Source organism: Sylvia atricapilla, chromosome 3 (genome assembly GCF_009819655.1).
Source record: "Sylvia atricapilla isolate bSylAtr1 chromosome 3, bSylAtr1.pri, whole genome shotgun sequence".
Classification (NCBI taxonomy): Eukaryota; Metazoa; Chordata; class Aves; order Passeriformes; family Sylviidae; genus Sylvia; species Sylvia atricapilla.
In genome coordinates, this window is record NC_089142.1 from 80,566,893 (window position 1) to 80,594,657 (window position 27,765).

General features: G+C 36.1%; 1 protein-coding gene across 1 annotated transcript in view; it reads left to right on the top strand.

Moving 5' to 3' along the window:
• The window catches only part of SMYD3 (SET and MYND domain containing 3), a 384,383-nt gene that overhangs the window by 43,851 nt on the left and 312,767 nt on the right, over positions 1-27,765 (top strand). The window contains exons 2-5 of the mRNA XM_066315957.1: positions 512-575; positions 7,028-7,135; positions 8,230-8,287; positions 12,363-12,499. Coding sequence (XP_066172054.1) covers positions 512-575; positions 7,028-7,135; positions 8,230-8,287; positions 12,363-12,499 — 367 coding nt within the window. The remainder of the gene's footprint in view (positions 1-511; positions 576-7,027; positions 7,136-8,229; positions 8,288-12,362; positions 12,500-27,765) is intronic.

Here is a 27,765-nt window from a genome sequence, read left to right on the forward strand (position 1 = left end):
TTGTTTTCATTGTCCACTGATCAGAAGTGTTTCCTTAGAATAGAGATTTCTGCTGACATGCCAACTTTGGCCTGTGTTATAAAGATAAAATTTGATGTCACAGCAGCAGGTTCATAGCAAGGTCTTGTTTAAGACAGATAGTGATGCTTGCTTGCTTAAGACAAGACTCAGTAAATAGATTAGCTAGTTGTATTGCATAGCTCTAATTATGATGTTATCTACAAGATCAAACTCCTGAGAGTTACAGCTGCATGACAAAAGCACATTTGATAATTTTCCTGACGATCCAAAGTGGCCCCAGAGGTGCTGAGTTACACAAGTAAAGGATTGTGACTGTAGTTTTGACCATAATATGTACAATTTATTCTTACATTACAATGCATTTTAGACCATTCTTGTTTTTAAGTTATTTTTTGTGACTTGGAATATTTGTAAATTGCTAGTTAGGAAAGAAGGACAGATACAAAACTCTATCTGTATTTATAACCCCTTTTTGTTTTTTTCTAAACAGGAATGGAAATCTGCACAGGTGCTCTCAGTGCAAGGTTGCTAAATACTGTGGTAGATCCTGTCAGGTAAGATGAAAAATAACAGCTATAAAATATTTAAGAAATAGGCATTTGAATAGTTTTTTTACAGGGTCTTCATACATTTTGCATGTTGTCATACCTTCACACTGCAATTTATTTGAAGTTTTGGACAGGGTGAGTAAGCATGCTGCCTTGTTTTATTTGAGTATTTCTATAGCTACAAATATAAGATTCTGATTAGTACAAAAGACACAACTAATTTGAAGTGTGTGATGTTTGACTACTTGATGCGATGGGGAGGAATAATTCTTAAGTTTCGTTCTGTAGCTCTGAGTCAATTTTGAAGCAAAACAATTTGTATTTCAAGAGTACATTTTATAATGGTAAAATCTATACTCCAGTTTTTTAAGAGGAAATAGGGGTCAAGAATGTGTTGAGGAGATAAGGCCTTGAGGAAAACTGCATCTCTGAGGAGGTTTTCAAAAAGGAAAGTGGTGCACAGCAGGAGGACAACAGGCTTAAGTTGAAAGACCAGAGGTTCACATGGGATATTAGGAAAAGCTCTTGACAGCCAAGAGGTGGGACAGGCTGGTCAGGGTGTTTGTGTGATCTCTGTCTTTGGTGGTTTGGAGACCCTACTGGATAAAGCTCTGAGCTGGCTCTGACCCCAGAGCTGACCCTGCTTTGCAACTGCAGATCTCTGTGGATCCATTCCACCTGACTTATCCTGTGATTCTATCCTATGAAATATTTCTCAAAGGTGAAAAGTTCTCAAATGCCTAAAATCTTAACTTTTATATTTGACTAGATGTTGTCTTTGACATTCCAATGAAAACATCATAGAATGGTTTGTGTTGGAAGGGACCTTAGAGATCATCTAGTTCCATGGGCAGACACCTTTCACTAGATCAGGTTGCTCAAAGCATGCCATTCAACTGGCATTGAACGCTTCCAGGGATGGAGCATCCACAGCTTCTTTGGACAACCTGTTGCAGTGTCTCACCACCTTTACAGTAAAGAAGTTCTTCCTAATGTCTAGGCTAAAGGAACTCTCAGTTTGAAGCCATTCCCCCTTGTCCTATCACTACATGCCCTTGTAAACAGTCCCTCTCTAGCTCTTTTGTAGACCCCCCTTTAGGTACTGGAGGGCTGCTGCAAGGTCTCTCAGCCTGTCTGCATAGGAGAGGTGGTCCAGCTCTCTGGTCATCTTTGTAGCCCTCTCCTGGAGTGACTCCATGTTCTTCTTATGTTGGGAGCCCCAGAGCTGGATGGATCACTCCAGGTGGGGTCTCAGGAGAGCAGAGCAGAGGGGCAAAATCCCCTCCCAGACCCTGCTGCCCACTCTGCTTTGGATGCAGCTCATTTGGCTCTCTGGGCTGTGAGTGCCATGGCTGGGTCATGTTGAGCTTCTTGTCAACCAGCAACCCAGTCTGTATCTCCGAGTCTTTCTCCTCAGGGCTGATCTTGTCACATATCACGTGCTTCTGTAAACAATTCTTCCTTAATATTATCTGTAGTGTTCTCAAGAGATGCCACAAATCTCTCCTTTTGGGGATTAAAACATAAGGAGTGGGAAAAGAGGAAGATCTGTAATTTTGGCGCATTCTATGGCAAATGTGTGCAACGCAGATTAGGTTCTTACTGTAGCATCAATAATAATGCCACAGGTAGATTTGTTATGGGAGATCATAAGGGAAACAGGGCTGTGAAGACTGTAAGAGACCAGAGGACTTGCAAGGTAAGTTTAAAACAAATGTCTTCTTGGCGATTCATTGGTAAAGCTTTTGTTGGCAGGTCTCTCGTGTGAAGTGAGACTGCTGGCACTGACCTGAAAAAGCAATTCCACAAGGTGTAATGCAATAACCTGTTCCAACTTAGGTGTAGAGGCAATGGAGGTAGGAACTGGAGCTTCCTCTTTGAGAAGCACAATTGTGTGAACATTCTTCAAGGATTCATAAGGGATAACCTGAAGCCATCTTGTGTATCTTTGTGCTTCCAGCTCTGGGGTTCACATGCTTGAAGCCATCTGTAGTTGTATGGATTTCAGTGAGACAGGATACTGCTGCTAAAGTCATCTGCACTTAATGTGCTGCGTATTTGCAGTTACATAATTTCCTGAACTGTTTATATAAATAAATTAATATTGAATTAATGTGTATAATATCCTGTATATTAGATAGAGAATAACAGGAAAAAAAAAGTTATTTTGCCATCAAATCGGTGAATTTATTGGGATTGAATACTTGAAACAAGTGATACTGATAAAATTGAGACCAGCCCGATCTCTTTGCTCTTGAGAACTGTCCTCTGATATGTGTTCTAATAAACCATTGTGCTAAACCATTGTGTTGCTCTGGTTTTATGGCAGCTGTTAGGAAGGCTAAACCAAATGCTTGGTGCCCTACTTAGCCTCTGTAGTTCAAGTGCAATTCATTAATATGTGCACTTCTAATTGAACTAATTGGTCAACAAATAAACAGCAGGTTGTTGATGAAACTGCATTTTGCACATTAAAAAAGTGAATATTGGCAAAACTGGACTATTTTACTTTTATGAATACAGATAACTTTGAAATGCAAATTATGCAGTTGAATTTGCTGTTCACACTTAGTTGCAGAACGATTTGATTATTTTTGGATGTGTGATACTTCAACTCAAAACACAGGCTTAAAACCTGTTATTTTTCTGGATACATTAATACATTAAATGAAATCAGAACTAATATAAAAATCTGGCTTAAAAAATAATCTGAGTAGATGTACTGAGTCTAGAATAGAGATGGATTTTTTGAAAGAAACTTCAAAGTAAATGCAATAGGGGTCTACATTTCTTTTTATGTACCAAAAAGAGCCATTTATAAAGCTGCAAATACCTTGTAAACATCTACATTTGTTTTAAATATCAAGTGGTACAAAAAGCTGTCTTCAGGCTAACCTTAAGGAGAAGAAATAGTCTTTGAAAATGTCTCTTTTTTTGGAACTTGCAGTGAGAATAGTTCTTTAAGGGAATAAGTATGCAGAGCCAGCTGTCCTATAGAAAACCTATATACAAATCAGAATATCTAATTTTTACAAATCTCCATAATGTCTATTTTGAAGATTATGAGTGATTTGTTCCAAATTTCAAAATTTCCCATAATTTTTCTTTTTCAAGCCAGTTGAAGCAAGCTGTTTTCACTTTTACCACTTTAATTTAATTAAAAGAAATATTAGAAATATAGAACTAGATCTTATCACAAGAGATCCTTTAGCAAAAACCTTTTGGTTTTTGCTCCTATTTGGCATTTTCCTGTTGTAGCCCCTTTTCCACTTGTTGATGCCTAATTTCATGGGCTGCCTGTCTTCTAGCATTGTTACATTGTCTGGGTGTCTCACCAAAGGTAGGGTTATCATATCTGCTGCTCCTTATAATCACTACTGTGATCACCCCTGGCAGTGTTTGTTAATATGGTTATCCCATGGATTGAGGACCAATGGTATAGATGATAATCCAGAATTCAGAATGTGTTATTACCAAACATTATTGAAATAATGTAGTAAAAGTAAAATGTCATAATAAAAAAAAAGACATTCTGTGAAAATTCAAACAATCCTGTGGAAATCACAGATTATTTGCTTTTAACAGATCAAAACCTTCCAATGGAAAAATATTCTCCTTTGATTTTTTTTGTTGTTAATCAGCTCTAGTTTTTATTACTTATAGCTTTTTATTAGCACATTAATCTGCAGGAAGCAATTTTTTTTTAAATTTTGCATAGAAGACAAGGGAAACCTTTGTTTCATCAACATTGCTTTAGGACCTTTTGTAGATTCAGTTTCCAAGGGGAGACAGCAAGAGCATATGTCTGTGAAAGAATGGATGTGCATTGGCAAAACTGCTCAGCTGAAAATATGAAGACATTGAAGGCATTTGTGAGGGGTCTTTGCCCATTGACCTGAGCCAGCAGGAGGTGATCCTGGGCCTGGGTTGTGCAGGGAGGTGTTGGAGCTGGTGCTGGTTCAGTGGGAAGCCTCTCAGTCTGCCGCCAGCAAAGAGCTTTGAGCTCCACCATCTCTGTAGCCTTGTGGGTGCTGACCTTTTTTACTTGGGTAGGGCCTGAGGGTTTGCTCTTGGGCTACACTGAGACAGGAGGAGAGACAGTGCTTTGGGAGGAGATAAACAGAAGGATATTATTTCCAAGTTCCTAAGTGTAGTGAAGCCTTGAGGACGAGGGTTTTGTATTGCCCTGTACTGTTCACTTGCCTTACTTTGCCTCCTATTAGTGTTCATTTCTAACAGGGGGAAAAGAAACCTTTGCAAAATCCCTTTCCATGGCGTGGAGGGGAAAGATCGTACCAGGTGGCCATGTCTCTGCATTACAGTGTTTATACTCCTGCTGGATATAGGATATGAAAACCTTGACTGAAAGCCAGAGTACACAGAATTAAGAAAACCCTTGCACCAAGAAATGTGGGACTAACGGAAGTCTAACCAATAGGTATTGTTAGAGACTGACTTTAAAAGTGGGTCTCTTCAGGGTCACAAATCTTTGTTTTCACATTGTCCTATAATTTGTATGTTGTGTGTATAGTAAGAATAAATATTGTTGAATTTCATTGTATTTAATGCATTTGGAGCTTTCCTCTCTCTCCCTGACCATTTGGGAGTAAGTGTCTGGCAATCCCCATTCCAGCTCCTTGTGCAGAGGAATCAGAGTGGTTCCTTTTCTGGCATCAGTTTTGGCCAAAGTGCTGTTTCACAAAAGGTATGTGTTTGAACTATACTTATCACATGGGAAAAGTCTCAAAGAAACATGGCATATGATTCTATGTGGTACAGCATATTTCATCTCATTAGAGCTATATTGGTTGGGTAAGTTATTAATCATTTTTATGTCACCTCTAGCATATTTAAAATTCTATGCACCATTTATGTAAAGGAAAGAATTTGACAGATAAAGGCATACTCCTAGGAACATTTTTAGTTTAAATTAGGTAAAAATGCCAATATAATTATATTACACAGAATGATGTCTGGACATTTACAAGCATGACCTTGTTTTTCCTAGACAAAGATAATTCTGTTCAACACTAAATACTTAACTTGTATTAGTCAGACAGTATGTGACACTAACTGTACTTGGATTAATGCTTTCTTGGTTTCATTTCTCTCCCTTTGTAGAGTTATGGGTAAAAGAAATGAAATCACAATTCTCTCATGTATCTGAAAGAAATAAAAATTTCAATTTATTTATTATATGTAAGCCACAGGGGAAAAAATCCTGAATGAAATATAATAAGTTCTGGTGCTGAAACTTCCTAAAATTCCCTCACTTAAATGCAGCTTAAGAAAAAATTGCGTGATTGACTTTGGAATCCTTATAACTCACTTGTCAGCATCTCCAGGTCTGATGTGCCCTTACACATAGCTCTGCCATTTTCTCTCTCTCTCTTTTTTTTTTTTTTTTAAATAGCTGAATATGTGCTTAACATTAAACAATCATTTTTTTCTGTGGCACTTACCTAACAGAAACTGTTTCTCTGGGTTCATTTTTTTCCCCTTACTGCATATTTGCAAGAAAATGTGACCTTCAGAAGCCCTTGGTTCTGAGTACTTGTCATTTTAGCAAATTTTTGTTGTGCCCTGATCTTTTAATTTGCTTTTAAAGCTATTTGAAACAGCTGTGTGACTTCAAACATAAACTGTGAATATGCAAATAAAATGTGTAAATATGTAATATGTTAATAAATGGACTTGGAGTTTTTGTATATTATAACAGAATTTTCTGCTTGTAGAGACAGAAGACAGGAAAAAAGTGATCAGAAATTTTCTTCTAACATGTTTCTTTAGCTGAAGACTCATTCTTGCTGCTCTTCTGCGCTAATCTTGGGGCAACATTAAATGATAGAGAAAAAAAGAGACATATTTCAATGTTTCCTTTATCTTGTCATCCTGACTCTTCCTTGCTGGGGAAGTGTTAGTCTGTCTCTGCCATTCTAATCAAAGTGGCTCATGAAACAAAAAAATCTGTGTTTGGGTAATATATGCAACTAAAATATTTTTGGTTCTGTCTTTTGTTTTGGTATCAGTGACCACTCCTGGTCTAAGCTGTGAAAAGTATCACCACCAGTCCTCCCAGCTGTGGGCATTGATACCTCATCAGCTCAGGGATATTTGGGAACAGTTTTTGCAGCACTGAAAACTTGGCCATTGCATTAGAGCAGCTGCATTTAGTGCAGTGAATGGACTCTGAAAGCCTCTGCAGTCTTGATTGCTGAGTGAATATGTGCCTAGTTTTGTGTATATTAGATGGCACCCTTTCTAGTTCTCTCCAATCTTGGGAAGTAAGCAGCTAGGAGAATCAGTGTGTATTGTTTTGAGCATGTTTGTGTGCCTATATAATTATAGATAACTATATATATAAAATGTGTGTGTACATATAAAAAAGTAGGATACAGACTATGTGAAATAAAATGCACTTTATTTTCTTTTTCTTCCTTTTCAAAATATCCTGATAGAAAGAAGCTTGGCTGGACCACAAGCAGGAATGCAGGTGTCTTAAGAGCATCGAGCCAAATTTTCCTCCAGACTCTGTCAGACTTGCTGGCAGGATTGTTTTTAAACTAGTAAGTGGTGTTCTTTTAGATTGATTTGGTGCAGCAAATTCTGATAAATGCTTTCTCACTCTACATTTTTAATGTAATTATGAGCTACAAGGCTGAAGTGACTGGGAGTGCTGAAAAATTTTAGACTGCAAATTGCATTACAAGTTTACTGATTAGTTTGCAGAAATGCTGAAAGGATCAAGGTATTCCAAAATGGACATAACTAAGCTCAAGGGACATGTTTATTGACTTTTCTTCCTACGGTTATGTGGTAGCATTTGAAGCTTATTCCTGCCCAGAAGGTGAACATAGGGAGATAGTGTTTTCCCTTCAATACTACTGAAGTTATTGGTGCTTTTATGTTAACCGAATGGAAGCCTCATTCGGTTGTTTGAATGAGTGGTAAGGACAGAAGCACTGCTAGCTAGTTAGCACTTTCTTTAGAGGGCATAGTGCCAAGCTTTCCTTGTTGGATCCTCTTCATCTCAATTACCTTTTTTGATGTTTTTCTCAACTCTCTTGGAAGTTCTGGGTGGTTGACATTTCCACGGTTTGATTACCTTATATGGACTAAATTTTCTGTTAGTTTAAGCAGCTTACAAATGTGTGGGATTGTAAATCAAAAGGGATTTGCTAGTTTTCTTACTAAACTTGCTATGATACTGTCTGTGTTGGATAGAAGTGGGGGCCTTTGTTGTGGTCTGAGGTGATAAAATATGATTTTACATTATTTTTATACATTGTTGCGAAGAGTTTGTGCAGGATAGTTTTTAAAGGGCAAATATGTAGTATTTGCAGTACTGTGCATTAATTATAGTCACATGAACTCAGAAACAAGAAACCTCATAAACTGATTTAAATTATGTTCTAAAGGGCTAAAGTAAGTTACTAAATGTAAGCTGCCAAGGTGTTAAAAAAATAAAATTAGTAATAAATCTTGTAGCAACAAAGAAATTTAGTTTTTAGGATAGTTTGCAAAGTCCTGGGTTTATGTTGATGCTGTTGGCTTTATCTAATTATCTTATATTTTCATCACAAGAATAATCAGTCTTAGAGAGTATTTTCAAGATAAAACATGTTTTGTGAGTGTTTAATTATCTGTTTTTCCTCTACAGCTCAGACAATCAGTATGCCCTTCTGAGAGACTCTATTCTTTTTCCGATCTTCAGTCAAGTAAGTAATTGCCAGCCAGATTTCAGGAAATACTTCCAAGGTCTGCTTTACGAAAGGGCCATCTGATTTTCTTGCATATTGCCTTCTGAAGGTTTGCGCTGTAGAGTAACAGAATCAAAGACAAAAACCTCTGTGGAAAGAACAGTTATTTCAAAGATAAAAGGAAAACCATGTCTGTTTTCTTGATGCAAAACCTTCACCTGATTTTTTGTTTTAGGATTTTTATTTTTGCATTTTACAATGAACATCTTCCCTGCTCGTTTGTTAATTTACCCTATGTCTACCTTACTACATAGAGTGTCAATATTTCTACATACATATACAATAGTACATATATTTTTACGTGGAGGTTTTACTTTTTTTAATACTTACATGCTAGTGCATAAAATTTCAAAATGGCTTCCAGAAATGAGAAAGAAAGTTAGATTTAAAAGGGATATATGTATATTTTTCTGTTACATGACCATTCAATAGAGAATAAAGATGAAATTGTGCAGTTATTACTTTCATGGCTTCACAAGTTTGAACTCCTTGGGTAGAAAAATATGCTCATTATGATCTCTCAGCAGAGAAAATATTGAAATAGGAATCATTTTTCCATATGGCACCTTGAAGACTTAGAAAGAGAGAAATAAATCCTTGGTTCATTTTTGCATCTTTTTAGGGGGATTTTCTGTAGAGTAATGTGAACATTTTGATTACCTCTGTGTTTTTTAGTAGTATTCAGTTTTGGCTACAAACCAGCTTTATAAATTGGTATGGCTAGTTAGAAATAAAACCCACATAAACATAAAAAATACAATACATAGCATTAATTTTACTTTTGAACACTCTGACATTTTGCTGCCTTCTCCCAAAATGCAAGGGCAAAAGACCTTAATAAGGCAGCACATTAAAATGGATAGAATTCAGGTATTTAAAACATAGTGATTTTCTGCAAAGGGTATCCTCAATTCGTGTAAAAAAAGTTTATGCAAAACAGATGCTTCAAATTAAGTTGAAATGATGTAGACTATGGACTTTCCTTTTTCCCTTGGACCTGACTGGAGACAAGGGGAATAGTGTGATAACTTGTCTGGAGAGAGGGTTGGTGTTGAACAGGCCTGAGCTGCAATGGATAAATAGTCCAAAAGTATGTAGAGTGGCCAGAGGCTTCTGCTAAAGTTCTCATTTTGAAGGAAATGGTGATATGGTCTGTGATACAGATGGGATGACTGTCCTCTCACTGATGCATAAACAACTGGAACGTAGCCAGTTAGTTTAGAAGGAGACAAATCAGAGATCCACATGTAGTGTTTCATCTGTACTTACTCTGAGTCTTAATAACAGTTCCTGTGGAATCTTCTTAAGTCTGCAGCACCAAGTGTTTAGGACATTAATGCGTTAACTGAAATTGGTACTTCAGACTACAGTACAAATGCCCTAAGCATAATCTTATGTAAACACTTTGGTTGACTCTTTACTTGTGTTGTTTTCCTGGCTTCCTTGTTAGAGTGAATAAATGATCTCTATGGTTTTTGAGTTAAGATAATCCAAAAGTGTTTTGAGTTGGCGTGAGAACTTATAGTAGCTGTGATAATTTTTTTTTTTTTGCTGCTTCTGTATGCTCCGAAAGCTCCTATTATTTCATAACAATTTCCCCATTTGCTGCACAATTTATGAAAAGTGTCAAAGCTTTTGTTTCTTTGTGTACTTAGTGGAATCTATAGGAAAATCAGAAATGCAATTTCATTAGATGCCTAAGTATATAGGAGAAAAGATTTCTTTGAACAGAATCACATGAACTATGAGTACAGGCTGTAATCTGAAACAAAAACATTCTCAGGAAGCATCTTTGTAATGGAAGATAATGTTTCAACACTAATCAGAAATGTGACAGAATTCGCATTGATACTCTTTTTATCTTCCTTTTTGTTTTTTTTCTCCACTTGTAATGCCAAAAAAAATTTTATTTTTGAAAATTGTTATTGACACTATGCTGTCTCATGTTGCTTTATGCTATTACTTTTCAACATTACTTTATACTGTTGGTTAATTTTTACTGTGGGAGACATATAAACTGAATAGAAGAGTATAAAGTTTTATACACTTATGGAATAACTATCTGTTAAAATATATGATACATAAAAAACCACAAAACATGTGGAGGCATCCAACCCTTTATGAAGTTCTTTTCCAATCTCCATATTTCCTTAAAATTCCTTTATATTCTCTGCAACTCAGATTAAATAGGAGAGATGTCTCTGAGCATTGTTACTTTTGCTAGTTCTTATTTGTTTTAAGATGATTCCTTATTTCATTAGTTCCTTGGGCTCTCTGTATGTTACAGTAATTCAGAAATCATCTTTGTTTTTTACTTACCAAGACTCAGTATTAAGAAAATAGTTTGTATGCTGTATTATGGGGCAGATATTTTGCTACTTTACTTGTATATGTATCAGAGCTACTTAATTAAATCCCCATGACTTATTTAGAACTTTTTTCATAGGCCTTTTATAGCATTTTGTCTCCCACAGCAGGTTTCTTAAACAATTGAAAAAAGTTTCTTAGAAACAAAAGATGAAGACATTCACAAATTTCATTTCAATTTGCTTTTGGCCTTTTTTTCTTATGCGCTTGGAAAACCAGGTCTTGATCATTTTCCATTAAGGTTCCCACTGGATTTTTTTCTGGATCATTAGCTCTGATGTCCTGGACAGATTCCAGTGTGGATAATTGCATTCTGCTTCTATCTCTATCAGTTCTCCCTGAAGTTCCAGTTGGTTTTGGTATTCGTGTTCACATCTGTCCTAAGCTGCAGTGTCCATTTGTAAAATTCTTCTTATGTGATTTCTCTTCTTTAGTCTGGGGTAGTTTTATTTGCCAATGGTGAAACAAACCGCATCTTCCTCTCTTTGTTGTAATACATTTTTCATTGTATTACAGATAGTTTAAAGTAAATCACATGTTGCCTTGAATAATTACATTTGAAGGAAAAAACATTTTTGTTTTCAAAGGAATATTATATGAGAAATGCAAGTATATATTTATAATTTTTCTTTTATATTTTTAAACTTGATTGTTTCAGTCATCTAAAAGTTTCCTGCTTCTCTTGAAGATGCAGTCCTCACAGATACTATACTTTGCTATACCAGAGACTTTCTGTACATTGTGAAAAACATACATGCCTGGATTTCTAACATTTGCATTCATTCATGCTTGCAGAATCACCTGCAAACATCCACACTGTTAGTTGCACTTGGGTAGTGCTGTGAACATCTACAGGTGTTTATAATAAAATAGCAATTCACCATTATGCAGAAATAAAATTGATTCATAGTGCATAATAAATCTCTGCCTTTTGTTATAGACTGGTGCTTGAATATGTTCAGTTTCACATTCTCCATTTTGTACAAACTGGTAGGAAAAAGTGTGAAGCAGGTAGTCAGGCAGTGAACTTGCTAAGGCAGCAGCAGTTTCACTTTCTGTGTGATCAGAGACCTGATGCATGCATAATCACTCAATTAGAAAATGAGACACTGATTCTTTCTGCTTCAGGATTTCTATCTGTAAAACATGAATAGTGGTGCTTTATAATCAAGTGATATTAATTTCATATTCTTTTATATTCATTGTTTACCAGTTGCTCTGTATGAAACGCCTTTTGTTCATAAATAGTTTTCTGTTTCATCTGCTAGCACCAAGTGTTTCTGACACATCTGTGGAGAATACAGTATGAAAGTGTGTACTGCTGCATAAAGTTCCAAGCATATTTCTAATGTGCTTAATGCTACAAACCCAGATGCCTAATTTTTCTGTGTAATGTCTTACATCTGCTTATACATCTGCTTTATCTACTGCCTTTTGATCTTTAACTTGCTGTTGTGTTTATATGATTTGACAGTAGCAACCTGATAAACTCTACTGTGTGATGATAGGTAACTGTCACAAAAAATGAGAAATGTCTGCCCTCTGTCAAGATTAATTCCTGGACTGGAAATGTCTAGACTGTATGGCTGCCACTGGATGTTTTCAAAATGTTGGTGAAATGTTCTGTTTATTACATGGTCTACTTTTTTTCCCCTTTCCCCCTAAGATGCTGAACAGTTAAGTGAAGAAATGAAAGATGGCCTCAGGCACCTTGCACAGACTTTGCAACTGTATTTGAAAACTGAGATCCATGATGAGTCTCAATTGCCACCTGCAATTGACTTTTTTCAGATCTTCACAAAAGTAAGTGTTAAAATCTCATTGCTTGACAACTCATAAATTATCTTTTCCTCCTGTTCATGATTTATTTCTGAGCGGTAGTTCAGTAGATGCTTTCAGAATGTGATATATGACAAAGTGAATTCAAACTATTTTTTTTATTCAGTCAGTATTTAGGCAGATGCTTAACTTTAATGTAATTGCAGCACTTCAAAACTAAAGCAGTAAACAGAGGACATTTTTTTCTTTTCCTTTTAAAAAATGACGATATTAAAGTTGTTGGGTGAGAAATAAAGCAAGAAAGTTCAAATATAGTTAAGTCAATCAACCTGAGTAATTTTTTCACAGTAATAAAGAGCATATAACATCACACTTCAGCCTAGAAATTTTCTGCAAAGTGAAATATATTTGCAGATATACTCTCATCCTATTCTGTCATTTAGAAGTACGTGCTAACATTTGTGATAGTACTGTATCCTACAAGCTGCTTTTTCCAGAGGCCTTGTGGATTATTTATTCTGAAAGATGACATATAAAGTATTTAAAATTAGATTCCAAAGTACGTAAAATGTTTATTGTGTTACTAACTAAATATTGTTGGCTTTTGGTGTAGGTATTTTATTACTTTTGATTCAGGACGGTAAATTGAAATAATGCTAGCAGAAATATTTTATATGAAGAGTACTTATAGTTTTAACTCCATTTAATTTTTTTGATTTCTAATTGATTGATAGATTCTGCCGTAAGATGTTTCTTAACTTATGTTTTGGTTGTTTTAGTAGGTGTATTCTTATGAAGTAAGCCAAAGTATAACATTTTTTTTTCTTCTGATATAAATAAAAGGGCCTCTTTGGGAAAAATTAAATAAAAATGCTATAAATTATTTTCTTTGACATTTAAAAGAAATCTGTTTGCACAGTTACAGAATCTTTTTTTTTTTTTTTCCTACTGTGGACAGGAGTAGGTACAATATAATAAACTGTGTTGTTTTTCTGGATTTTTTTTTTTAATAGATTATTAGACTGCTGTGATGTAAAGCTGGAATTTTACCTGAAAAATCACACTGCCTGAAATAGACCGAGTCAAAAGGGTGCATAGATAAAACCCCTTAGGTGCTACCTCGTCTCCACTCCAGCTGTTTTATTGTCTTGTGTTGGCATGCTGGTTTGGCCTGAACTTTGTCAGCTGCATTTCACATGAAACATACACGTTGTGTTATCTGGTGTACAAAATTTGTGCAGCTGAAGACAAAAATGTTTATCAGAAGATGATCACTGCCTATTCAGTTGGAACTGGGTTGCAGCTTGCAAGAAATTCTTTCCAAATGTTGCCTTCTATGTAATAATAAGCTTAAGATGGAGAATGGCCATGTGGCTTTACAGAAACACTTTGATTACTAAACATGTTGGAACACTGGTGCACTGGTGAAGAAAATGCAGAAAGTTTTTGATTTTTTTTTTTATGTACACACATGCACAAGCATGTGAACGTATGTGCACCTCCTCTCCCCTCCCATGTATTTTATAAAGATGATGTAAGTGGCCATCAAGGGCAGAGTGAAAGCCAAGACTTCCTAGATCAATATCCTGTTAACTGGAGAACTGGGAATGCTCCTGTTAAGGACAATGTTTGCCCTACTGTACCTTTAGTATTCCAAAGGTATTTTTTTACTCGATATATTCTGTTTATTGACTGTGAGTTTTTCCCCACCCTATTGAATGTAATGCAGAGTGCTGAGTTTTTAAGTTGTTTGTGGTTTGGGGTTTTTTTTGTCCTTTAAACTAGAGCTCATTTTCTTTCTTTTGCTGGTTTTGCTTAGTCTGTGTGATAGTCTGCTCTGGGAAAATAGAGACAAAATGAGATAGGCCTGTCATGTGTACACATACTTGATGTCATTAATACTAAAAAGAGCTGGCAGAATGGATAGGAGAATCTGACTGGACAGGTGAGTGGTTGGGAGAGAAGAGCAGTCAACAGCCATGTGCTTTACATGAGTAAAATTATTATCTCATTCACAGTTCAGTCAAGCACAACTGTCAAGCTTTTTGTAAGACCTTGTTGTCACTCTCTAATTTTCCGTGTGGCATTTTACAGCTTTCCCAATTTGGTTGTCAAACGAGTTTGTTATGAGAGTGATACTGTGTTAAAATGTTAATTAAGTATTCCTCCGTCCCTAGGGAGATAGCAGCAGACATTTTCTGCCATTCCCATGGAATGTTCTTTGGAAGATAAGCTGAATGCCCATGCAAATTCTTTTTTTTTTTTTTTTTTGAGCTGAATAGGGATGCTTATTCTCAGCAGGTAAAATTTAAGACTTTGGAACTGTAAAGTCTGATAAGACTTTTGCAGTCTCTTCTCTGTAGTGTAACTCTAAAGAAGAGCAACTGTGATGACTTCCCTGTGTGGTCATAGAAGAAAGAAATACTACAGATACATAACTTGAAGATGTAATCTTGTTTTCTCAACTGCTTCCAACATTCCTTTCAAGTTCAGTGGATGCTTATTCGAACACTGAACTTTTTTGGATCAATTCTTTCATTGCATGCCACAAAAAGATCCAGTCAAAGGTCATTTTTTATTCTGTTTGATGCTGTATCCTCGAGAAGGAAAATAAACAGACTGCCAGACAAAAGAGAAGAATTATCCTGTGGTGAGGTGACTAAATTCCAGATGGTTCTTGGAAAATCTCCAACCTGATTTAGGTCAAAAGAGCTTCTTGGAAGCTCTTTTAAGCAGTCCTCCTTCTCTGCTGTCCACTGGTCTTGTCTTTGTGAAAATTAATTATAGTTTTATTCACTTGCTTAATAGGCAGAGAATCTCCCAGAGTGTTCATTTGTAGAAACTACTCATTGAAAATCAAAGACCATTTGGCCATTTCTTTCCATGGGGGCAGAATTTCAGCCCAATGTATTTTTAGTTTGCTTGAGATCTGTGGAAAATACCAGCTGTACTGGATGGGGAGGTGTTTCAGAAGGGTTATGTACCTTTCTTTCTGACAATGTTGCCCTGTCCTTACTAGACAATTTGCTTTTGTATCAACTGTCCTTTGAGCTGGAGTTGAATTTTCTCATTTTTGTTATCTGATCACTTTTTGCAAGCTTCAGTTTATTTAACGTGCCATTTATCAAGGTTGTGACTGTTTTAAAATTCTGATCCTCCGTATTAAACAGAATTATCTGCAGCTAATTACGTGGTAAGGCTTTAACTCTACTGAGACATTTTCTAATGTCAAGATAAATTTTTGACAGCGTGGTTTTATGGTTTAATGATGTTTCCATAACCTTGAGATAAAATCAGTCCTTGCTTTTTATTCTTCAGCTTTTACTTACATGTGTGAGGAGGTGGCCTGGAGTCCTTTGAGACATTTAATGGATGAGGGATAAAGAGTGAAATTTTTTGTATACATTTATGATTCTTTTAATACTTGCAGACAGAACAATGTCAACCACTTTAAGACGTTGAATAAACTCTTTACCTGCCATGTTGACTGTAAACCTGTGAGTGACTCTACTGATGGGAATCAGGCCTAAGATGGGTTCTTTTAGACCAGATATAGGCTTGGTGTTTTATATAGAATTGCAACTACTCCTCTGTCAGAATTTACTTTCTGTGCATTTTGAAATAGTTGGAAAATTTCTTTTCCAATTACTGATTACTAAAATAGATTCTGATGTTTAATAGAGCAATAGCCATTTTAAAGATCTCCTAATTTCAGGTCCTCACATTTATAAGAATAGTAAGGTCTACACTGCCTCTGTCATTACCTAGCAGTGAGATAAAATCCAGTGCTAGTTAATTAACTGTTAGAAGCAGAGTTCTAGGGCAGTTCAGTAAACTTAAACTAGAATTTTACTGGAAAGAAGTTTTCTACAGGATGTTTTAATGAAACTGTTGATAGACTTTTTGGCAAAGGATACAGCATTGAAGATTTTAGGGAACCCCATATGATACCATTTTGGGTTTTGCCTTCCCCCCCCCCCCCCCTTTTATATATTCTCTGTATTCTTTGCACGTGTATTTGTAGCTCTGTGGCCTACTGCATTAGTGGCTAGTTTTCCCAGTAATTTTCTGTGGCTTTTTCCTAGGCAGAAAGACAAAGAAAAATCCAGAGCTCCAAGCCCCAGGGGCTACAAGGCCCCAGTGCTATCTTAGCTCTTCCTGGGAACCAAGGCTGAGAACAGCCCTTTGAGATACATTCTCATGGACAAAGTACAACTAGTGCTAAAGGGGGGGGACTCCAGAGAAGGGGCTTGATTTGAGTGTGAAATTGAATCACCACTTGTCCTCCTAATTGGTGCTTTTTATCAATTATGCTAATTTCCTAAAACCTGTAATACGTACTCATCCCAGTGGAGGCGGGCTTTTGTGCACATCTTTCCATAACTGCCCCTGAAGACCTTCAAATAAAGATCCTCTTTTATATTACCTCCTTACTAAAATTATCTTGGGCTTCATTTCCAAGTGGGGAAAAAGGCAACACAGAGAGCAGATATTATACTTACCTCCTAAACTAGCAGTCATCCTAATTCTTCTGTTGTGCCAAATGTCACTTGTGGACAGTATTTTAACCACACGTGGGATGATAGGGACTAGACAAAGAATTTTTAGCTTTCTGAAATTTTCAATCTTTCCTGCAGTTCCAATCTTGACACATTTTTGTTATGAGCAGATTCTACTTTGAAAGTAGGTATGCTGAGTTCTTTCAGTTCACTGGAGAGGTCACATACCTGCATATGTGGGAGGTGAGTAGTCCTCTTTATGCAGGTGGTGGATGTGCTGCTCAGCACTGTCTGCTCATGTGCTGTTCTACTCTTTCCTTCCCAGGTCAGGTTAGAATTGACACAGATCAAAGAATTACTGCAGAGCTGTAAGTCTAGGATAGTACAAAAAGGTATATCTGTATGTATTAGAAACATATGTGCAACTTTTTGTACGTCAGATTAATTTTTTTGTCTTACTTTTTTTAAGGTTTGTGAAATTGACATTGGAGTAAAAAAGAGATACAAGTTTTATGCTTTAGGCCAGTCTTTGTGCCAACAAAATGTTTTAAACAACAACAACAAAAAAGACCAGTAGGCTGTTTAGGCTGTTGGTGTAGTTGGTTTTGTTTGAAGCTTAAGAAGTAGTAAGGTGGCTCTATAAAGTGCAGAGGTATATCCCTCAAGAGGCAGTGTCCTAGTCCCTTTAAAATCCTTTGTTTATTTCTCCTATGAAAACTTAGATATTTTTACTTGTTCTTCTAGCTTTTCTGTACTTACTTTTATTTTTTTTAATTTTTTTTATTCTGTATTTTACTTTTCCACTCAATGCTCAAAAGCATTGAGTGGAAAAGAAAGGATTTATTTTCAACGTAAGAGGTATTAGTACCAATTAAAATGAAATCTCACTGTTAAAAGGGTTTTGGTATGGATCTGCATACACAGAAGAGAACTAGGAGTTGAGCAGTGTCATTTGGCCTTTGTAAAGCCTGAATACTAAATTATGGTAATTTATTTGTGTGTTGTTTTATGTGCAAGTTGAAGGATATGACTGATAAAGTGTGTTTCATCTTCACATTGCTCCTTCAGATCTTACAGGCTCAGTGTTCTCTGAGAAGACCTTGGAATACAAGATACATCTGCCTGGTCAAGATATTTTTCAGTAGGTTACTCTTAGGATTCACTGGTTAACTTAATAATTCCTGGAATCAGAGAAATTAAAATCGATTTGTATCAAGAAAGTAAAAAGAAATATTAGGATAAAGTTATGAGGAGGTTTAGACTTGTTAGACATACAGGTGAAGGTTGCTTTCTGATGCTATGCTTGCTGATCTGATTAACTCTGGATGCACTTGTTCAGTTTCCCTCTGATTGGGAGGCTGTGAAGTTTTTTTCCTGGAGGCAGGAAAAAAAAGCAACTGAATGTTTAATCCATCATTGTTGGTGTAATTTGAAGCTAATGTACATTGCTACCCTGTCTCATGGTAAATTGAAAACCAGTACTGACAAATTTATCTTTAGTAGTGGCCCAGGAAAATATTTTGCAAAACCCATTTAATTCTGATAGTTCTTTTTTATTATAAATGCCAAAGTCTTGTAATTTGAGGAATGATTATACCTGAAACAACATTGTTTAAGCTTAGGTGCTTAACATACATTTGTGTTTGTTAATTGTCTTGAACCTTCTTTTTATTTTAGAGTTGTAGGAATATGTTCCTGCTCTGCAAACTACAACAGAACCTTTTTCTCTGACCATTGCCATCCTTAAATCTACTGCATGAGATTTGTGATTGTCTTTTTCCCTGTAGTGCTATTGATTTAGTTGATAAGGTTTTGTTTGGTTGGTGGGAATATGGACTTTCTGGTTCTCTCTGTGTGTGGTTTTAAGGTTTTGAAAGCTTCACACTTACAGAAGAACTGACTTGCAATCATTAGAAATACTGTGTTAGTTATTGTGAAAAGAATTTCAGAAGAATTTTTCTGTGCTTTCTTTCTAGTGTATTCCACAGGAACAGAACAGAAGTCATTCTGATAGACCTTCATAGTTGTACTGAGAAAACGTGAATGATCACTTGCCTAACATATATTGTTGATTCTGAGTTGCTGTCTTATCTAGCAATTGGAGAATAAACTAAGATCAGCCTCTACAGTACACAAAGGAAATGGGAAAAGCTAAATGTATTAGGAGAAAACCAAGCACGAGTTTGTGCAGCATAGAAAACAGCCAGAATTTATTTGAATGTTGTATTTTATTGTTTACATTCTTGAACTTCAGCATTTTAAGCTCCTGTTTTGATGTAATCAAGTGGCTGAGACAGAAAGGTTCAGGTGCTTGGAAATGCTTCCTGACAAAATGGCTCCCTTGGATTTGTTAGGCAGCCTTGCAGAAGCTTGGATGAACCAGTGTCACCTACTGAGCAGAGCTGTTTGACCCCTGACTTGAGAGCAGTACTAGAAAAAGTGTGTGACTAATCTGTGTTATAACTTCATTCTGGGTCTTAGCTCTTTTGAAGAAGGTTGGTTTTTTTATAGTACAAGGAGGTGTAAAAAAGCAAGGAGCTGGTGTTTTAGGAAAGAATGGTGAGGAAAGACTTGGGGCTATTTAATAATTTGTTCCCTTGGTCTGGTACCACAGGGTTTTCAACCTGCTATCCCTTGTTTCTCCTTTAATTCTGCTGCTCTTGAAGCATAGATTATGTAGAAAACTTGAAGCTGACTTTATTTTAATTTAAATTTGCCTGTGATTTCAGCATGTCTGTTAAATGGCAATAATGGTTTTTACTTGTGTAGTGCTTCCAATAAGCTTCAAGAGGAACTTGAATAGGATTTAGCAACAATTCTTCATAGTTTTCTTGTGTACCAGACAAATATTTGTAAGAGAATTAAGGCTAATAGAAAGTGTTCCTACTGCTGCCTCTTCACAAGAGTTCTGTAGGGCAGTCAGAACCAAACCATATCTGTCCTACCACACAGAGTAGCAGTCACTGTCTGCTGCTTGTTTCTACAATGGGACAATAAACAAATATAAAGATGACTGGAATATGCACAGTTGTTTTTAAGAGCCTACATCTTAAGCTGTATCTTTTACATTTTGCAGGAATAGTTCTATGGTGCTGCTAGGATTTGCATGGTATTTCTCATGGCGTTTGTTTAGCTCAATGCTGTTTCTTGAAGTCAAGATGGCAGAGGAAGTGACAACCACTGTGCATCAGCTTTAGAAGCAATAGTGTTAATAGAGAGTAGAGAAAAAATACTAAACAATTTAATAACATAGGAAGAAATATTGCAGAATTACTTTGGAGTAAGGGTGATAAACAGTCTGATAAGACTTCTCTCTCTTTACTTTGCCAAATGAAAGTTGAGTCATCACAGGAAGTTATTTTCATCTAAGGTGATTTTTCAGCTTTAGTGATTTTCTGTTATTTCCCCATTGAATTATAATTTGGGGAGATAATTTTCCATAGCTATTATCTTAATTTTCAGTCACAGTAGTTACTGTGAAGAGCAAAAGGATATATACCAGACCACGAAACAAGGCTTCAGACATTCTATCTGATTTTAAATTAGAGTACATGATCACAATTAAAATATAAGCTTTTGCTAACAAAGCTTATTGCAGTGAAAGTAAGCCTGTATGACATCAATACTTCAAATTGAACTTATGGTATAATTGGGGTCCCTCATTTAGTTGTATGTGCCATCTGTTTTACAAACTGCCTGTAGTATAACAAGCACCAGGTGTAGAAAATGAGGTAGAAGAGTTTTAAAACAAGAATATATTACAAGGAGTGATTGGGTAGAATTTGTAATAATTTGTTTTTGCGTGGTAGGAAAGAAAGCTTTGTTCTTGAAGGGTGAAGGGAAGCAAAAAGACTAATTTTTAAGGAAGCTAATTCAGCACAGATTGAAAAGCATAAACTGATAGAAAAGTTACTGACTGGAGTGAGCCAGCATGGGGGAGATGTGAAAGGAAAATTGTATACTTCTTGTTCACTTGACACTTCTGCTGTGCTAAGTTGAAAGTAAGATTGCAAAAAACAGTTTAGAGAAATAAATGGCAGGATAGTGTAGGCTATTTTGCAACAGGTTCATTTTTTAAAAAAGAATTTTCTAATTTATTTCTTATATTTTAGTGTCGAACTGAAAAGGACCCAGGTGGCCAGGACATTATTACCATTACTTTGCCTAATTCTGCTCAGAGCATATCCACAGAATACACTTTAAAAAGCCAATGGTCTCTGACAATGTGATATACATCAGTCTGTTGCCTGTTTTCTGACACCCTTATGGAAGTGAACTGGAAGCAGTAATGATAAAAAAGCTTTAGTGTAGCAATTGGAGTACGTGCAAAAAAATGCGTGGGGTGAGGCACCTTTTATGTTTAGGAAAAGCCAGCATGAAATAAAGTCATGGAGATGTTTAGTAAATATCTGAGTAGTAGATGAAAACCATTTACGTCCCTCTATCAGCAATTTTAAAAGCCTCTAATTTAGGAGGATAAGTCTGATATCTGCTTGTAATGCTGTTGGCATCAAAGTGTTCTATCCTTGTCTTTAGGATGACCTGCAGTGGGGTTGCTTAAAACATTTTTTTTTGTTTGCTTTGGCTGTGGCAGAGCTAGGATTTTGTGTGGAAGGATTATTGATCACCTCTGAGACTTGTTTAACATGTTTAATGGATGAAAAGGCAAAAAACTCTTTCTTCCAGAATGACATGGCAGTAGATTGATAGTTGGAAAAGACCATGCTCTAGGAATATAGGGTGCTCTTTGAATATAGGATGGGGAACCATGTATTTGTGATGCTATTGTTGACTTGCTGTATTCTGAGCTGCTTCAGTCTCTCTGAAAATGAGGATAATATCTGTCTAAGGCATGCTGTAGAGCTGAATAGCTGTTATAGTTGAAGTATCAATTGAGGGTGCAACAAGTTCTGTCTCATGTAGGGATGAGGTTTTTCCCCCCCCTTTATGACTATATAAATATTGACTAGACTTTTTTCATACCAGTAAATTATATTCGTATGGATCCTTTGAGACTTTCTGTGCTGGTTATGTTTTTGGTTTTTTTTTTTAAATTTTAAATGTGTTCACTGAAATGTGTTCCTAACGTCTTAGATACTACAGATAATGGATTTGAATTTATCTCCCTGAATTTAAAGTAATTGTGGGCTGTTTTAAAATCACTTTTGCAAATCTGGCAGTATTTTTCTAGTTTAAAAGAGAAATCTGCAGTATTAAAGCTTTCTTCCTTCTCACATTCCACAAGAATATTCTTCAGTCTGTCAACAAACCTTGTGCTTCACCTGTACTCACAAATATAAAATTCATCTTCTTTCTTCTTATATTACCATCAAGGCCAAGTTTTCATTCAACTTTCAGAGGAAAGTGGATTGGATACCCACTCTCTGATGGGTATTTTTATGCATCACGAGGTCATTGAAGTCAGAGTTGCATCATGTAACTAGATAGGATGTGATGATGTGTTGCTCCTAGTCAAGATAGAAATGGTGAAGTGCTAACCAACTGCTTTGTCAGTGTCCATTCAGTGTTGTAGGTGAAAATCACTTTGCTTGTTTGGGTCTTTAGTCTGGGAAGATAGTAAAAAAGCATGCACACATTGTCTGCGGCATCAATGTTTCCTGCTATGCAGAAATTCTGTAGACTAAGTAATGCTGACATGTTTCTCATTTTGTACTAATTTCAGCCTTTAAACTCATTCTCAAACTAAAAAAACCCCAGTATTTTAAACAGCAGCTTACATGGTGTGCATTTGTGGTGTCTAATCTTCTGAAAGAGTCATGTTTGCTTTTATCCTTTATGAATACGAGTAAAATTCTATGAGCTGGCTGATAGTGAGAAGCTATTGCAGCAGCATAGAATTGCTTGTTTTGCTTTTAAACTTCCAACTTTTTTTTTTGTATTTTTATATCTTTGGGGTTTCTTTTAACCTGAGACAATGTCCATCATCCTAGTGATAATTTAAGTGGTATAAATCTGAACCAAGTATCTCTCTGAATGAGAGATTTCATTTGCCTAGGTTTTATGACTAACATTTCATGTATTGACTATATTTTTGCATATTAAAAAGTAAAGTAAAATTTTTATTTTACAAAAGAAAAGATTTTGAAAAAAATTATATAGTAGCTTAAGAAGTAGCTTGTGAGGTTATAATGATAGTGTTGGAATTTGGACCAATGACTCTCCAACATAATTTGCTGCCTTAATTATACAAGATCACTGTTTCTAATTCAATAGCATTTTTCCCCCATTAAACTATCCTTTTGGACATATCAGACAGTCAGATGTAATTTTTAATGTAAGTTCCAGTTCATTTGATTGGAAAGTCATAGTTCTGAGAAGCTCCAGTGACAAATGTTAGTGCAGCACCTCACTGGTTTGCTCCCAGTCTGGCAGTTTACTCCGCACCAAAATTTGTCCCATTGCCTGGATGATGTACCTAGGCTGACTCCAGAGCTGAGTGATGGCAGGAATGACCAAGAAGAGAATTCAGCTTGTTGTCTTGACATCCTTGTACCTGATAGTTAAATCAGGAATAATAATCATCTCCTATAAAAAGAATATGACTTGAAATGAATTAACAGTACGTGCTGAGAAGCACAGCAAGCTTTGTACCATCATCTTGAGTGAATGAGTGAACCACAAGGTATAAAAAATAGAAGCAATTTGGGTTAATTGTGTTACCTATGGTTTTGAAAAATACCTTTTCCTGGTTAACTTCCACTTTACACAGTTACTGAAAATGCTTCTTGACATGATGTTAATGGATATACTTCCAATATATTATTGAACTGTCTTTGTAATACTTTGTCATGGCAGAAATTAGAGAATATGAGAATGTGTAAACAAAAAGTACTCAGTAACAGCAGGATGTTGTAAAACATTAATGGTTCTTATTTGCAAGCTTGCATCTTCTTGGAAACAGCTGAGTATAGATAGAGTCTGATGTCTCACAATGGCCCTGGATGTTGCTAGTGGCATCAATAGATAATAAATCATAGTGCATGCTCTTGGGTCAGGGCTAAAAGCAAATCTGTATCTGGGTACAAGACCAGAGAGATAATCAATCTCCATAACCACACAAGTTGTGTAAATGCAGTAAAGCACTGCAAAATAAATAGAGATGTGTCTGGTAGCTTTGTTTTCTGGAAGAAACTGTGATCCATTGGTAGAGATCTGCTGGAATAGCAAACTGAAAGAGCTGGACTATCCACAGCAGTAAGAGATTTTTGACCATGAAGTAGCCTATTGTTTGGGAGAAGAGTAAGCATATACACATCTACTTTCGAAGTGTGGTGCTGCCACCTGTATTTCCTTGATGTTTTTATCTTCAGATCAAGGAATTGCAGTACAGACAACAGAATAAATAAAATTTGTGCTGTCAACCATGATATAAGCAAATGACCAGCCCAGTTTAGTAGATCCAAAATTGTATGATTTCTAGTAACTCTTTTTACTACTATCTAATTGTTGTAGATTTGCATTTGCAAATTTAATTTTCAATTCATTCAATTTCAAGATGAGATGCATGAGAAGAATGTGGAGGCTCATAAGAAAGGCACAGAAAGAGAAAAACAAGCCTGCTTATAAGGGAACATAAGTTTTCCAGCTAGACAACAGAGACAATATTTTTCTGAGACAGCATTCGAGCACCACTGGGTTTTTTTTGGGATGAGCATACAGATATTTGTAGGAATTTAAGTAGAAGTGCGTAACTGTGAGAAATGGAGGTGGTGAGAGGCTGGTGAGTTCCTACTCATTTGTGTAGTTCATCGTATTCTGTATTAATTATTTTGTTAGCATTAGCCTGTACACATAGGGGAAGGAGGAAGTTGTAAATATATGTCAGTATATGTTTTTAATCACACTGTCTTCCTGGAGTTCTGTTTTCAATGTGCAATTTGAGTAGATTTCTCTGGGCTCCATTTTTGCATTGCTGTGATGCAGAGGAGGAATGCTGCCTAGGCAGAAATAAGCTGGAGCTTGTTGAATCCAGCTTTTTGGATCAAACAAGCACATAATAACAGTAATTTGTATTTATTTGCTGCCTTCTGAACTGTTTTACACCAGAGTTCTTACGGTCAGCTGTCCAAGATGTGAAGTTAGGAGTGTGTTACATGCTGTCATTCAGTGGCAGTTGATATTTACTTGAGCTAGGATTAAGTAGGGAATGCTTGATTGTCTGCTGATAATTCTGTAATTAGTATTCTTAGTAATTAGAAATCTCATTGGGTCTCATGAAATGATTTATTTACATGTAGCAATATGAATTAAGGTGTGTATTTGCAGCTAGTCAAGTTTTCTCCTCGTGTCTTATCTTTCCAGTGGGTAGCTGTTGTACACCTTCTGCCATTTCGGTGGGGAGATGTTAGTTGTCTTAGTTCTTTATGGCAGAAGAAGAAAAAAGAAATTACTCTTTCAGACCAACAAGCTTTGCTTGTTGTGGTGCTACTACTAGCAAATGAGAAGCTCTAAGTCCCACTTATTAGAATCAAAATTGCACAGAGAATTTGGAGGACGTTCAAGAGGGAGAGTGGGTGACTATTCTGGCTCATGAAAGCAAATGATATTGATCGTATACAGGTAATGATCAATTAAGGAGTTTAGAATAGTGAGGCAAAGTACTTTTGATTTATTGTTCCAAGTAAAGCTGAGTTCTTGGGGAAGAAAGATACAGTAAAAGATCTGGCCATGGGATCCTACAGTGTTCACTTGGTCTTTTTGGAAACTAACTAGCTTTTTTTAAAATAGTCAGTTTTACTCGTGTTTCACTCACTGATTTTATAACTGGGTCTATGGGAAAGAAAACAAACAGATTTTATATTCAGAATGCCTGAAACATTTTTAAGCCTGAAGTGATGGTGATCTACTGTTCTGGTCCAGATTGCAGATCTGTGTGAGGATCATGTATGTGCTGTTTGACTTGGAAATCCATTCTGACCCTGTGACCTTGAGTTCAACCTTGTGTGTTGAGATTCAAGTAGATTGAGAGTCCCGTCATTGATTTAATGGAATTTGGGACAAGATGCGAATGCCCTCGTTGCTTCTTAAGAGCAAACAGGGAACAAAACTTGAATTTTTCCCACACTGCTTTGTAGCCAGAACCTGCCAGCATCCACTCCCATGTCACTCTGTCTTGGTAAATCAATCTGCCTCCTCATATCTCTCTTAGCTCCTCTGTGTTCTGGGAGATGTTACATTGGAATTATGATCAGCACAATGTGTGTTCAGTGTGAAAAGTACACCATGGAGTGATAACACTAGCAGCATTGCACATGCTGTTTTGCTATGGGTTAGGAAGAATTAATTAGCACTGCTATTATTAAAGTGTTACTAATTAATGTTCACTGTAGTCATATGCTGTAAAAAGTTTTCAATAATCTGTTCAATAAGCTGTTTCACATGTGTAACAGACATATGTTGTTATGCAAAAGAAAGGTAACTGAAATCAGGGTTGCCTAGGGTTTTATGATGTAGATGCATTTCTAGGGAAAATGGAGCTGAAGTCTTAGATCACAGAAAAGACTTCTGTACATGTAGGTTCTACAGAAGGGGACATGTGAGTCTATGGTCTTTGAAACCCTGAGACAAGACCTTTAATGAAGTTGGCTTTATGCCAGAATACTCTGAAATCAGTTTGAAAATATTATTGATGTGTTTATTGTAAGCTAAGGCACTCAGCATCATAAAGGAATGCTGGAGTACTTTGGAAGTTAAGATGAAAACTACTTTAGAAGTGTTTCCCATGAAAACACTCTTGCTCTTTGATGCTTCCATATTGATGTGGCAAATGTTTCTGCTCCTTTATTTAAACTGGCAGGGTAATCTGTAATTAAAGCATAGAAAGATGCACTGGAAAAAAAAATCATATCTTTACTTTGTGAATTCAGCTGGATTTCCTAGCTATAGGGATATTTTTATTTGTAGAAAAGCTTGACATGCTTGGAAATGCAGAAGGCTGCTTTGATGCTCTCTTGAGACATCTGTCCTTGATTAGCTGCTTGAACCAGTGATGTTGTGTGCTTGTGCCTGTTGCCAGGGAAGTCATCATTGATAGCTTCTTTTGAGAAAGGAAAAGCAGCAGGTGAAAATGTACTCATTTGCTGCTTCATTCTGAGACTGAAACATTCCCCAAATTAACTCTTGCACATTTCAGGTTTTGAGGGCTTTATGACTGAATAATTGGGAAATAGGTTTGAAGACTTAGATGCAAAAGAATAAGGGATGGAAAATACACTGTAAATTAAAACTGTTGAGCTGTGGTTCATCCATTCACAATTATCATGTGATTTAAAAGATAACCTGAAAACAGCATTTGATTATGCAATTATTTGTCTTAATGGACTTCACCCAGGAAAACTTACTTCAGATGTATTCCTAATTGTTGATGAGTTAAAAAAAACCAAAACAATTTCCTTTTATATCTTGCAATGTGGGACAGATTCCTTGTCTGATGTCTAGTAGTTTGAGCTTCAACAGCTGTTGCCAACAGTCTACCTGTCTGACCTAAATAGCTTTTGAATTGCACCAAAATACTTTGAATAAAATTCTTTTAATAGATGAGTGCTTTTGGGAATTTCTGAAACTCCCTTTGTGATAAGGAACTGTCAGTGCCTAAACTGAAAAAGATTGTTAGATTCAAATACAAATAAGAATCTTTATTTTTTACTTATTTCCAAGCAAATGATGAATTGAAATTTTTAGAAAGTCAGTGACAGTGAAATAAAAAATTAAGTCTTTTGAAGAAATTTTGATAATTTTCTAGCAGTCGTGTTTTATACACATGGAGAGATG